At 39.3% G+C, this 13916-nt stretch overlaps 1 protein-coding gene across 1 annotated transcript in view; it reads left to right on the forward strand.

Moving 5' to 3' along the window:
* The first annotated feature begins 728 nt into the window (after positions 1–728).
* ADPRHL1 (ADP-ribosylhydrolase like 1) overlaps positions 729–13916 on the forward strand; it is a 28774-nt gene continuing 15586 nt past the window's right edge. Inside the window, exons 1-2 of the mRNA XM_048495407.1 lie at positions 729–1206; positions 10545–10709. Of these exons, the coding sequence (XP_048351364.1) occupies positions 993–1206; positions 10545–10709 (379 nt within the window). The 5' untranslated portion in view covers positions 729–992. The remainder of the gene's footprint in view (positions 1207–10544; positions 10710–13916) is intronic.

Below are 13916 nucleotides of genomic sequence, written 5' to 3' on the forward strand. Positions count from 1 at the left end.
TTCTAGTAACAGGTGCTACTTTTGGTTAATTTGCAATTTTCTTTTCAGAACTTCTTCTTTGTGGACCTGAAATACTTGATAGTCTGCAGGATCTGAATTTATTTACAACATAAACAGTTAAAAGTTGACAACTGTACTTCACTTTAATTGTGAGCAAATGCAGAAGTAGGAGGTGTGATCACTACTTAAATTCTCAAGTGTGACTCTTGCCAGATATTTTTAATAAGCAGAGAACACAAAAGATCAGAGAACACAAAAGATGAAAACCTAAAATTGGTGCCTAATTCCCTTAGAAATAGCCATCTTTATTTAAAAAAAAAATAAGATGTCATTTGGTGAATGGTTTCTGAGTTACCTGGAGGGCAGGCAAACTCAAATGTAGTTTAATTTAGGAATCAAGCAGGCAGAAGCTTTCCCGAGTGTTCTTATATCTGCCGAACTCCTCTACAACTTCCTGTTCTTATGACTGCTGTGTCCCCAAAAGAAATCACCTTCTCTCTGATCTCTTGTCTATTTGTACCCACCTTGGCTGGCACAAAAGTTCCAGTAGCACAAAAATCACACAAAAACATGCTCATTTGCACAGCTTTAAAAATAAACCTGGTTACAGCATGTGTTTTGCTAAGTGTAGAGTTACTTAAACTGGATAGCCAAAATATTTCTTGGCTTGCTTTGTCCTGGATTATAGGAGGTCTTTTGATTTTTGCTATGCACTGGTGCCTTGCGCACTTCATGCACTTGCAACTTAAAAATAAGTTAGAAAATACTTGCACGAAGAATTTTCATCCCTTCCTTGGATGGCAGACAAGAGCCGGCATCTCCAAAGCCAGAAAAGGAAAGGCTCGCCTTGTACAGACAGCTCTGTGCCTGACACAATGGCTCCAGTATAAAGTGTAGCTTGACCGGTGCTTGAAAGCAACAGAACAAAGGAACACCAAGGGGCGGCTTTTGAGACCAAAGAACATTGAAAACGACATCCAAATCATCCAGTGATGGAGAAATTTAAGGCTGCTCTGTTGCTGGCCGGGGCTGGGGATGCTTTGGGCTATCGAAACTTCACCCGGGAAAACAGCGCTTTAGGTGCAAAGATCAAAGAAGAACTGAACGAAATTGGAGGACTCGAGAACCTAGTGCTGACTTCTGACAAATGGCCTGTGAGTGACAATACTATTATGCACATGGCTACAGCTGAGGCTCTCGTTACAGGTAGGAAAAACTAAGTAGTCTGGATGCACACTTGGTTGTAGAAAAGCAATTGGAGGACAGCTATAATCACATTGCCCCGCTAGATGAGCGGAGTTTGTGCCATCGCGTTGACTGAACATTAGGATGCTTTGAGTTGTTCTCTTTAGATTAGATTATGGTGGCTAAATGCATACACTGTGAAGCAGGAAACGTCTGCGTCAGACGGTCCATAAACATCCAAGGTGGCCTGATGTAAGCCACAATTAGCTCCCCGACTTTAATATGGGGATGATAATACTGGTCTACTTTATAAGATTGATGTAAGCATTAGTTATAATTTTCTGTGAAAAAAAATGTTGAACCATCAAGATTTCTTCTGTTTTTATGTACCTTACCATTCACGGTGAATAATGGGGTCAGATTTATGAACTTAGTAATATAATATACATTCTCTTATATAAGATGCATTTGTGCAAACTTGTCTTTAATGAAAAAAATTACTCTTCTCCTTTTGGAAATAGTTACTAGTTTCTGTCTAGTATGAAAGTAGCTTCCATCTGAATAAAAAGGGATCTGAAAGTCATATTCACCTAACTGTATTTTGCACCGCAATTGCTGTGCATTATTTGACCAATGTAAGATGGCGTTGCAGAACAAAACATTGATTAAGACAAAATGTGTATGCCAAATAATGCATTGCATTGCATTTCTCTTTTGCTCTTAATTTTCTTTTCTAAAATCAAAAATGTCAATGCAGTTTTTCACTTGTATTCAGCTCTTATCTGCCTGCTGCTGACAGGTACTAAATTTAGCTGCCCAAGGTCTGTTGAAGAGAATCTTGGATATTTCATGTCTAGCTATTGGTTAGCCAATGATGTAAGGGGGAGCTAATACCCTAAAGATAATGGCCTGAAGTCAGCCTATCAAAGGAAGGGATGACTAAAGTACTTCTGAATATAGTCTGTGATTAAATGCACATCACGTGTTTCCTACTCTTGACCTCTGTAGGAGCATAAATGTTATCTACACGTCTTATCAAGAGAGTTTGCAACCATTTTTAGTTATGCCAACCGTCGGATAGCAGGTTATTATGCCTCTCTATTGTATAGAGCAGGGCAGCTGCTATTTAAAAATACACCTAGCTCTTGAATGACTTTGAATATTTCATCACTGGCATTTGCATCATTGTAATGGTGTAATACCTATGTGTGGCCATGAACTATTTTCTCTGCTTGTGTGTCAGAGAGGGAGGGAAGGAGGGGTGGATGATTAAGATGCTACTTGCATTATCCCATTTAATTTTCCATTTTAAAAAAAGTGTTGTGGAGAAAATGGTAGAAGTGGCATCATACTTCATTATCTCTTTGTAGTCACTTGCCAATGGGTCAGAAAAGAACTAAACAAATAAATACATCAAATATGGTCTCCAGCGACGGGATTTGTTTTCATTAGTTTCTTCATAATATTTTTTTGGTTGGCATGCTTTAGAAACTAAGAGCAACACAACTCTTCAGCTGTGCCATTTCGTGAACTGTATTTTTAGTTTACATTAAAAACACACCTTATATTGTGGCTGCACTTCCTCCAGTTCAACAAGATGGTAAACTGGACCTTCCAATAATGTCAACAAGGAACTGCCCCTATTTCATTAACTTTTAGTAAGTGGTTACTGTTAAAAGATTGAGGAATGAACTGGAAATCCATGTTTAGGTAACAGCATAGCTGTAACTTTACAAACTCTCTTTCATCTAAAAGTTTCCTGAGTGAATATTAAAAACTGTCCACCATAACATCCTAGAACAATTAGAACAAAAAGTCCCAGTAATTTCAGGAATGAAAACTTTGTGAAATAATTTAGCATCTCTCCAGAATGTGTTGCTAATATAAACGTGTTTATTATTTTCTTTGGGAGGTATTTTAGGGGTTCCTGAGAAGTGCTTTTGTAATCCTTAGAAACTTACTTGGCAATAAAAACAACAACACGCTTCCAAGTCAATAGATTTAGAAAGATATGATTGCTTATGAAAATACCAAAAGAGTCTTCTGACACCTTTAAAGTCTAACAGTTTTTTGTAGTTAAAGCCCACTTTGGAAAAAAAATGGTGGTAATATAAGGGAGCTAAAACATGGACTCCCCAAAAGTGTTGTTGTTTTCCATATTTCAGGCAACTTTGACCCTGCTGCTATTAAAAACAAAGATGGGGAACCCCCCTCTCCCCTCTCTCTCTGCCTCCTTTACCTGCTAACTGCTGCTGTCACCTCCAAAGTCCACACGGATGGCAGAATCAGCAGCACAGGGTTAAATACGAGTCCAGCGTTCAGCTCTGGGCTGTCACCTCTGATGTTCCTGTGGCCTTGGAGTCGGCAGACGACACTGAGCTGAATGGATGCTGGTCTCACCCCAGTCGAGCCCAGCATTCAGTTCTGTGCTGCTAAAGCCTCCAAAGTGTACATGAGTCTTGGGAGACACAGGTGGTGCAAAGCAGAACACTGAGCCCAGTGTTCAGCTCTGTGCCTGTCACTTCTGAACCCCATAAGGACTTCAGAGGTGGCTTGGGATTTTCTAGATCAGGTTTAATAGACCCAGAAAAATTGAATTTCTGGGGAATGGGGGCAAACCATACCTATATGGGGGCTGAGAGCTTTTTCGGATTTTTCCCCCCAAATAATTCTGGGACTTCAAAACCCAAACTTGAAAAATACCACCCCCCAAATATGCACATCCTTATTATTGTGTGAGAATGAGAAAGGGGTTGGTTCTTCAGGCCAGAACTGTAGAAAATTTACCTTTCAGCCTTCATACCTTCAGCAGAATGATGAGACATGAACACTTTTGCAGGGTGGGATGTATTCAGGTGGTTCATCATACTGTCTGAGCTGTAGGAGCGGAACTGTTTTTCTTCTATGATCTCTGTGCTAAAAAAAACTGGAGTTGTTTGTTTTAATTGTCAACTTAGAGATGAAACACCTTGTAATTCTTTATCAATATAGTACTTTTAAAATACTGTGCTTCTTGCAAGGAGCTCAGGATAGCACCTGTCATTTTTCCCTTTTCCATTTTATTCTGTGAGGTAATTTGGGCTGAGAATACATGTCTGACTCAAGGTAATCCAGCCAGCTGAACCTAATTCATTTGCTCCAGACTAGAAGGATTTCTTAAGACTGAGGCATTACAAAGTTTTGCCCTAGCAGAATTGGGCATGATTGACACATTGTATTACACTTTTTAAGAGGAAATCATTTTGTTTGGAAGACATGGAAGACATTTGCCAATCTAAGCAACTCTTTAGCAGTTGTTCTCAGTAATAAAAAAGCTTTATAACTACTGTTGGTAGTCTGGAAGCTAGACAGTACATTAGTATATTAGTTTTGACCCCCAAGAAAGGCCTGTTGACCAAAACATGTCTGTCTGTTGTGGTCAAAAAAGTGTTCTATTGGACTCTTATATGTGTGATTTTGTATGTATGAGGTAGGCTATTGTGGCCCTTTTACAAGTATAGATGATTTGAATGTGTAATAAATATGTATATTGGGTGTGGTGGGAGGGCAAATATGTATATTGTTTTTACATGTAATAGTTGTATATTTAATTGCCCTTTAAACATTTTCTTGACCTTCTAGATACTTCTAGTTTCATAGGGCTAAAGTTGTTCCCCTCTCTTGGTTATGAAAGAGAAGGGATTTAAACCTGGGCCTTCCAGATCCAAGTGCAGTATTCTACCACTATTCTGGAAGGCAAGTAGGAAATTGCCAGGGCAGGGGGCGGGACTGAGTCAACATGCCATTTTTATTGACATTAGGAGTAAGAACATAAGAAGAGCTCTGCTGGATCATACCAGTGGTTCACCTAGTCCAGTTTCCTGTCTCACACAGTGGCCAAACATTTCCTCTGGAGGTCCAACAACAAGGCATACAGGCTGAGGCCTTCCACTGATGTTGACTCCTGGCACTGGAATTTAGAGGTTGACTGCCTCCAAATGTAAAGGTTCACTTTAGTCACCATGGCTAGTGGCTACTGATAGCTACTCTCCTCATGAATCCATCCAGATACCGATAGCTGATCCTTCATTAATCTATCCAGTCTCCTCCATGAATCTATTCAAGCCGCCTATGCCTGTGGCCATCACCAAATCCTCTGGCAGCAAATTCCACATTTGAGTCCACATCTGATTTTGAACAAATTCCACATTTGTCCATCCTGAATCTACTGCCTGTCAACTTAATTGGGTGTGTTATATCAAAAGTAACCAAAGGCATAGCTCCAAGGGGGCGAGGGGCGTGATGCTCCTGTGGGGGTGTGGCGAGTGCGTTCTGGAGGCATTCTGGGGTGTGAGCGTTCCAGGGCGGGGGCAGAGGATGCACCAGCTTTCCCCCATTGCTACGCCTCTGAAAGAAACAGGGGTGCAAAAAGGGAGGGCAAAGAGCTCTCTGTGGGCCAGCAAAGGTCTGAGATAGAGAGCAAAAAAGGGGTTAATCTCTCATGCTAACTTCATGGTGTTTGTGTAACCTCAGCTTGTGGGTTCTGTGGGGCAGTACTTGGAATGAGTTGCAACAACAATTTTTAAACAACAAAATGGTTTACTTTTCTTTACAATTAACACTTTTAAAACATCAACATTTAACGTTACAATTCAAGGTCCTGTTCAGGTTGCATTTCAAGTCCTTCTATTTACAGTCTACTGATATTGCCAAGTCCAAATTCTTCTTTGCAAGTTGGCTGGCTCCTGAAGACTCCAAGGGCTTGATGAACAGGTTGCAACATGATGAAGGTCTCCAGGAGAACTCTCACCCATTACAACCCCAAAAGAAAACCCTGAAACAATAAACTTCAACATTTACAACATAGCAAAAACAACTACCTTCCCAGTAGTTCCCAATAATATTGCAATTACCTTAACAAGGTGTTAAGGGCTTATAGAAATCAAGGTCCGAGTCTGGTACCTTTGTCTTCTGCAAAGAGCTCTTTCAGCCTTTCTGCTGCTCTGAGTCTCCACCCCCTTACTGGGTCAACCCATTCTGGGCCAACCCATTCTGGGCATGGGGGTTACATTTGCATTCCCAATTCAATGCATATCCTTTTCTGATTAAAGGTTTTTTTTAAAAAAAATTCCCAACAGTTCAAAAGGAGTGGCCAAAAAAGGAAGATCATAAAGAAAAAATGTTTTCAGTTGTTTTGTTGTACAGATGTTGTTTCATTTTTTTTCAGAAGACTAATGAACTCAAAGACTGTTTTAGAGACATAAATATTAAGGCTTTGCTTTTGGAACACATTTAGGAATGTGATTATAATGGATGAAAATATTTCCTGTATGGTGTCCAGTATTAAAAGATGCTTTTGCAAGCAGTATCCTAATGGGGGACAAGAGCACCTGTGAGGGATATAAAACTCAGAGCCATCTCTTTCAAAATGGCCACACTTAAAATTCTGATTTTGAACATTTGTTGCTCTACCGCTTGTACATTCTGCTAGCATCAGGAATGCTCTACTACCTCCTACTTGGGAACTGAGATCACCCCATCTTTATTCCAGCCCTGCCTTTCTCAAAAAGTGGGGAAAAGGAAATAAGTTCTGGGGAGAAGTGGGGAAAAGGGGAAAAAAAGTCTTGTGTACTGCTTACTCTGGTTTAGAGGTTCTCAGGATTTCTTGGGCTAAAGTAAAATTTGATAGTTAACTGCTGTCATTTCCAGTGTTAAGCAATTCCTTGTACTAAACATCTGATCATCCATAATATTAACCCGCAATTTTAAAGCAAATGTACTAACTCATAGATACATCCTGAATGAATTATTTAACTATTGTAGACACTTCCTTGTTGATTACTTTGACATTGTATAATTTTCTGCTTCAGAGGTGGAAATATTTCATTATCACTGATCTGGGCAGGGGGCTTCTATTTATAGCTCTTTTTAAGTGCCGTGGGGCCTCGGCTGTGTGCATCTGAGATATGAACCAATCAAAACCAAATTGGAAATGCCCCTGCAGAAGAACACATCGCATTTTGTAGAAGGGCTTGACACAAGCTTCACATTTAGTTTTCTCTTTATTAGCAGAAAATAGGCAGGGAGGTGATAGTCGATTGCTTCCAAGTATTGCTCAGGTACCAACAATCAAACATGAATAGACAAGTATAACTGCCATAGCACATCTAGTTTGGGAAGAGTTTTTTTTAATGAAGAGATTATCCTTCAGAGGCACACAAGCAATTCTGGATTTTTTCCTTTAAGCTGTTTTGTGGCAGAAGGAAAAGATTTCTGCATTTCCTTTTAAGTTCTTTTGAAAAAGGAGTCATATGTCTCAGAAAAAAAGGTCATTCAGCTTTTTCTTAGAAGCCTTAGAAAGAAGGATGGCACCATTTTTTCTTTGAAGCATTAACTATATTCAAGATGTAATATAGTACATAATGTTCTAATGGAGCATACAAATTCTATGAAGTTTCTATGGTAAATTGCCATCTTATTTTTTGTTCTTGTACACCAGTAACTTTGTAGTAGTCAAAAATAAAGGGTGCTATGTTAGTAAGGAGTATGCAAAATTGCACACAGCTCTGTATCTGACAAACCTAATGAATATATTAAAGATGGAATAGTATTTAAATAATGTATATGTAAACGATCTATACTGAAGACTATCTATATAAATTGTACAAAATCTGCAAGAAATAGATTCAAAATTCACAGGTATTCATCGGCTTTATTTAAATTATGACCTTTGGCTAATATGGCCCCCCAAGGCAGCAAATGGCATTCCAGAAATTCTTGATGATCAAAGTAGAGTAAATATTTAATACGCATCCTGTATATCACATTTTATGTTCTGTTGTTCATTAGATACATTTGAGACTGGATTTTTGTATAATAGGTCGGCACGATTCATTTAGCTCTTATGTCACTGTCATTTTACATTTCCTGTTTATCAATTAAATGAAAAAGAAAGATATAGAATAGCAAATAAAGACAAAGGTCATTTTCATAGAAAGCAGAAAGAAAATTATACATAAAATACACTATTCAATACTTGATAACTACAAAATTAACATGAAACAATATCATAAAATAAATGGTGATAAAAATAAAACTTAAAGTAGTGATTATTATTTTAAATCTAAACATAGAATTCTAAGAATTTTTCCTAAATATTGAAAATTAAGTTCAGATATGAAAATATGAGCTTACATTGCCTTTATTGTTGTTCTTTTATTGGTAGGCTGACATGAAGATAGTAGCAATCTATTGTCTCTATACTCTGAAAATTTTGCCTGCTAGAGTTGCCATTCCCGTTCTGGTGGCGGGGGATCCTCCACTTATTATGGACATATTCTTGTTAGAACTGATCCTCCTACAGAGCTGAAATTCTGTTGGAGAAGATCCTTCAAACACTGGAGAAATGGGAGACTGAAATACTAAGGAGAACACAGTATCTTAAGTCTTGTCACACAGTCAGTTACACTGATGTAAAACAGAACAATGAAGAGAGCCCTGATTATACAGAAGAATTTCCCTTTATAATTCCCTTTATAATTATGTAGTTCTGCCCTCTGTGGTAATATACCTGGAACACCCAATATTCACCATTTTGTCCTCACAATCACAGAATTAAATTAAAGGTGCAAAGGGCTGCAGATTACAATCTGTACTTTATATAAATTAAAATTAAAGGATAGTTTTGAAAATAATGCTGTTGTAATTTTCAAGGCTGTTGAAGGGTAAATAATCAACATTCAATGTCTTTGACAAAAGGGAGGGACAATTAGGTGATTTCTTACCAACTTGTCAACATTTCTGTGATAATGGAGTTACGCGCAAGTCACCTACAAGGGCTTGTTTGGGAGTATCTCATTTTCCTTTCCCCTATTATTTCCTCTTACCTTTATCTAGCCCTCTCTTCAGCTCCTCTTCCTTCCCATAACCTGGCAGCTGCTCCCTGGGAAAGTCAGGTTGGGCTGAGCAGTAGGCCAGGCCCAGCTGTGCAGTAGGGAACTGGACAGAATATGTTGAGGGCTTCCCTTTCCCTCCTGTATCCCTTTCCCCATACTATTTGTTCTTTTCCTCCTCTTGGCAACCCCCATATCTTCACCTTTTCCTACTTCCTTCTCTCATTCTCAACCTGTCTTTTATCTGTCCCCATAGTTATATTTACTATTAACTTTATTTATACCTTATTTATACCTCAAAACTTAGGGACCATCTCTCCCCTTATGGCCCTACTCAGTCTTTGCGATTTGCAGAGGCAAATTTGGTGGTGGTCCCCAGCCTCTCAATGATGTGACTAGCCTCTACCGGGGCCAGGAACACTGGTGGAACACTCTCCTTCTGGCCATCAAGGCCCTGCAGGACCTTGGACAGTTCTGCAGGCTTGTAAAACAGAGTTGTTTCACTGGGTTTTTTTTTGGGGGGGGGGGCTGGTCACTGATTGCCTCCCCCACCATCCCCCTCATACCATCATAACTGGTTACTGCTATATTGTGTCCAGTCCCCTCCTGGGGGATAGGAGGTTCTTCAAGTGCCATCTGATATTAGGTCTTTTTTGTCTTATTCTGATGTAACATTTGTTTATTTCTGTTTTAATTATTCTATTGTAATGATGTTTTAATTGTTTTATCTTCTCTACACTGCCCAGAGCCCTTTGGGGTGGGTGGTATAGCAAATTAGATAGACAGACAGACAGACAGACAGACAGACAGACAGACAGACAGACAGATACTTCATTTCTCCACACAGGAATCAAAGATAGCTTATACCCTCTCCTCTTTCTTATCTTAAAAAAATCCTGCGGGGTAGGTGGGGCGGAGTGTGTGTGACTGGCCCAAGTTTATCCAACCAGCTTCCACGGCAGAATAGAGATCTGAACCTGGGTCTTTCATACATCTGAAATTGTAATCACTATACAACACTGGGTTTCATGGAGTTGTTGCTGTTGAACAGTTGCAAGCAGCCATAGCTAGGTGAGTCCTGCAAGTTATGTGGTATCAAGTTGGCAGCTGGTTCCTGTGATTCTTGGCCCTGATGAGTCTTTGCATAAGGGCCAAAACAGCTCTGGAAAGTCCCCCCCCCCCCACCTGCATCGCCGCCTTTAACTGACAAAAGCCAGTGTTGGAAAGCTGGCAATATTGTTGCCGTTGCCAAGCAGTGGCCACTGAGGGCATTTTTTTCTTAAAGCTACATGTGGTGCTTCCATTATTTTGATAGATTTTAAACTCCCAATTTTTAATTTTTTAATTTTTTAGATTTTAGATTTTTTTGCAAACCTGGGGCATTTGTCAGGTTTGAAAAAAGCTGTCTTGGATGTCCATGACTGCAGATTTAAGTATCCACAGATCTGATGATTTTGAGAATTAGAAATACTGATCTTTTCTCAACAGATTACTGGTGTTTAGAAGATCTGTATCGGGAACTCGTAAAACGTTATGTTGATGTTATTGACAAACTTCCTGAAAGATGGTCAGATCCGGCTACTATTGAGGGCTGTTCACAACTGAAGCCAGACAACTACCTCCTAGCTTGGCACACACCATTTAATGAGAAAGGTAGGAGAATGCCTTTTTGCTTTTCTTCTAAATTGAAATTATCCTATACTGTTGTTTGTTAACGTAATTCACAGTAGTTTCATTTATAAAGAACCACTGGAAGCTTAATAGAAGTCTGTCTGTTCATATCCATCTATTCCAACAATTGGTGAACATTTTCCATCATATTACCAATGTGAGTTCCATTTCCATTAGAACTGTAGGTTTTCCACCTTGCCACTGGTCTATACCTTATTACTCCATTAAGCAATTTATGAAGGCTTCCTCCAGCCTAAAGTAGGAATCCACACAGTATCTCATTTCTAACCAAGATGTTCACAATTAGAATGTAGATGTTTTAAGCCATTGTTCATCACACAGTCTTTCAAATTCTCACATAGTCTAGAAATAGTATAAAGGTTCCAGAGGTAAGTCATACCTTGTTATATTTGGTTGATTTCTTCTACTTGTAACACCTGTTTTTTGACAATACACTAATCCATGAGATACATAGATATAAATTTTTAAAATATTGTTCATCGTGATAATGGAGAGTATTCTTTTACTCCACAAGAAAAATCCCAGGGCATGAAAGGATCACCATCATCTACTGTACATAACTACCGTATATACTCGTGTATAAGTCAACCCGCATATAAGTCGAGGCACCTAATTTTACCACAAAAAACTGGGAAAACTTATTGACTCGCGTATAAGTCGAGGGTGGGAAATGCGGCAGCTGCTGGTAAATTTCAAAAATAAAAATAGATGCCAATAAAATTACATCAATTGAGACATCAGTAGGTTAAATGTTTTTGAATATTTATTTCAAAGAAAAACAGTAAACTGGCTCTGTAAGTGGAAAAGAGGGTCAACAAGAACAATATGGTATCAACAATAACTTTAAAAGTACAAAAACCTTAGCTCAACCAGCAACCAAGCTAAAACACAAGAGTTAAAATCCTCCAAAACTGGATTCCTCATCATCATCTGTATGTCCAAATGTAACCCAACTTAGATTTTAAGAGGGATATTATCAGAAATGGAAAATCTACTATTAGCTTCCATTGTAAACAATGGGGGATGGGGCATCCCCTTTGGGGGTCAATAACTTTGGGTCCCCTGACCCAAACTTCACCAAACCTGGCTGGTATCATAAAGAGACTCTCCTGATGAGACCAGCCAGGTTTGGTGAAGTTTGGTTCAGAGGGTCCAAAGTTATGGACCTTCAAAAGGGTAGCCCCATCTACTAATAGCTCCCTTTGAAAACAATGGGGAATGGGGGCACCTCCTTTGGGGGTCCATAACTTTGGACCCCCTGAACCAAACTTTACCAAACTTGACTAGTATCATCAGGAGTGTCTTCTGAGGGTACCCTGAAATTTTGGTGCCACTAGCATAAAAACTGCGCCCCCTGCTGGCTGGCAAAGTAAAAACACAAAAAAAATTTAATGACCAGCATTTAAGTCGAGGGGAGCTTTTTCAGCATTAAAAATGTGCTGAAAAATTCGACTTATACATGAGTATATACGGTATAATGCCTTGCAATATAACATCACAATATAATAGCAAACAATGACTCACTCTGATCAACTTGACACCTCCCCAGTTTAGCATCTCATTGTATGGTTGGCTCAAACCTATTCATAAGATGGAAGGCTTGTGTGACTTCAATTTTCCTTGGAGCATTCTGGAAAGAGGAAGAGAGTTTAACCATTCGACCACCATTCCAGTTCACTATGAAAAATTGAACCCCCCTTTTCCTTTATTAGAAGAGGAGGAGGAGTTTGGATTTATACTCCACCTTTCTCTCATGTAAGGAAACTTAAGGTGGCTTATAAAATCTTTCCCTCTCCTCACAACAGACACCTTGTGAGGTAGGTGGAGCTGAGAGAGTTCTGATAAAACTGTGACTAGCCCAAGTTCAACCAGCAGGAATTTAAGAGTGGGGAAGCAAATCTGGTTCACTCCTCCTTCACTCACATGGAGGAATGGGGAATCAAACTCAGTTCCCCAGATTAGAGTTCACCTGCTCTTAACCACTACACCACGCTGGCTCTTTATTTAAAAAGAGAAGGCATGTTTTTAAAGGGATGCCTTATAACTCTAGCTATAAAAATTGTGAGTCCTGGAGATACTTCATTTATACCTGCCTGTCTTCCCAATGGCGACACAAAGCAGCTTATATCACTTTTATCTCCAGCAACTCTGTGAAATTGATGCGGATGAGAGGTGGAAACTGATTCCTGGCTGCCATTTTGTGATTTCTCCTTTTTTTCTCTTTGTTTGAGAACACTGCTTCTATGCTTCCCAGTGGTGTGCTGCAATTTTCTGCACTCCCTGCAGTCCATCCTTCAATGATTAGCCCCCCCGCCCCCAAAAAAAGAGAGAGAGAGAGAAACCTGCCGGTCAAACAGGCGAAGGGCAAGGAGTGAGCTGAGAAAATGGCACTCACAAGGAAGTACAAGGAAGGAAGAGAGGCTTGGGAAATGTCTTAAAGGCACCGGACAGGCAAATTAAGCTGTTCTGAAAATGTTTCAACAAAAGAATCATTTTAAAAAGGCATTCATTTAAAATGTCTTGAGGCTGCAAATAAAACGTTTAGGAATAAAAATAACTCAGAACTCCGTGGAGGAAACATTTTATTTCTCACTTTGGAACATTTTAAAGTTTCAGTGTGGAAAGAGCCATTGGGTGCAAACTTGTTACCAGGGTCAACTGGGAAAAATATGAGGAACACGAGGTGTCATTTTGCCAATAAACACCCAAAGAGTTGTGAAAAGTTTATGTCTCTTTATTCATTGTCATGTATAAAGACCATCTGTATCAATGGGCACAAGACACAGAAGGCAGGGTCTGCACGCAGGCAGGTTCATTTTCTGCTAATACATCTACATGAACCCTGCCCCGGGTTACTCCCAGGACAGTGAAACTTAGACTTTTGAACTTCACCTAATAGGGTTTTTTTTGCTGATAATAATGTTTATTTTAAATCAAGCTTTTAACAAATATTAAATACATTTTTATATAGAATATGGAACATATTTGCCTACTGTATAAGGTAGCCAGCACTTAGTTAAACCACAACACCTTTACATAGCAGATAGTTTCAAAAGGTACTATTTTTCCAGAAACCTATTTTCTGTTTACAGTCTGCAGTAAGCAATAAGCTGTTTTTCCTCCTGCATAAGGCTGCTAAGTTGTTACTCTAGCAAACCCACAAAGGAG

The sequence above is a fragment of the Sphaerodactylus townsendi genome, linkage group LG04 (assembly GCF_021028975.2).
Source record: "Sphaerodactylus townsendi isolate TG3544 linkage group LG04, MPM_Stown_v2.3, whole genome shotgun sequence".
Lineage (NCBI taxonomy): Eukaryota > Metazoa > Chordata > Lepidosauria > Squamata > Sphaerodactylidae > Sphaerodactylus > Sphaerodactylus townsendi.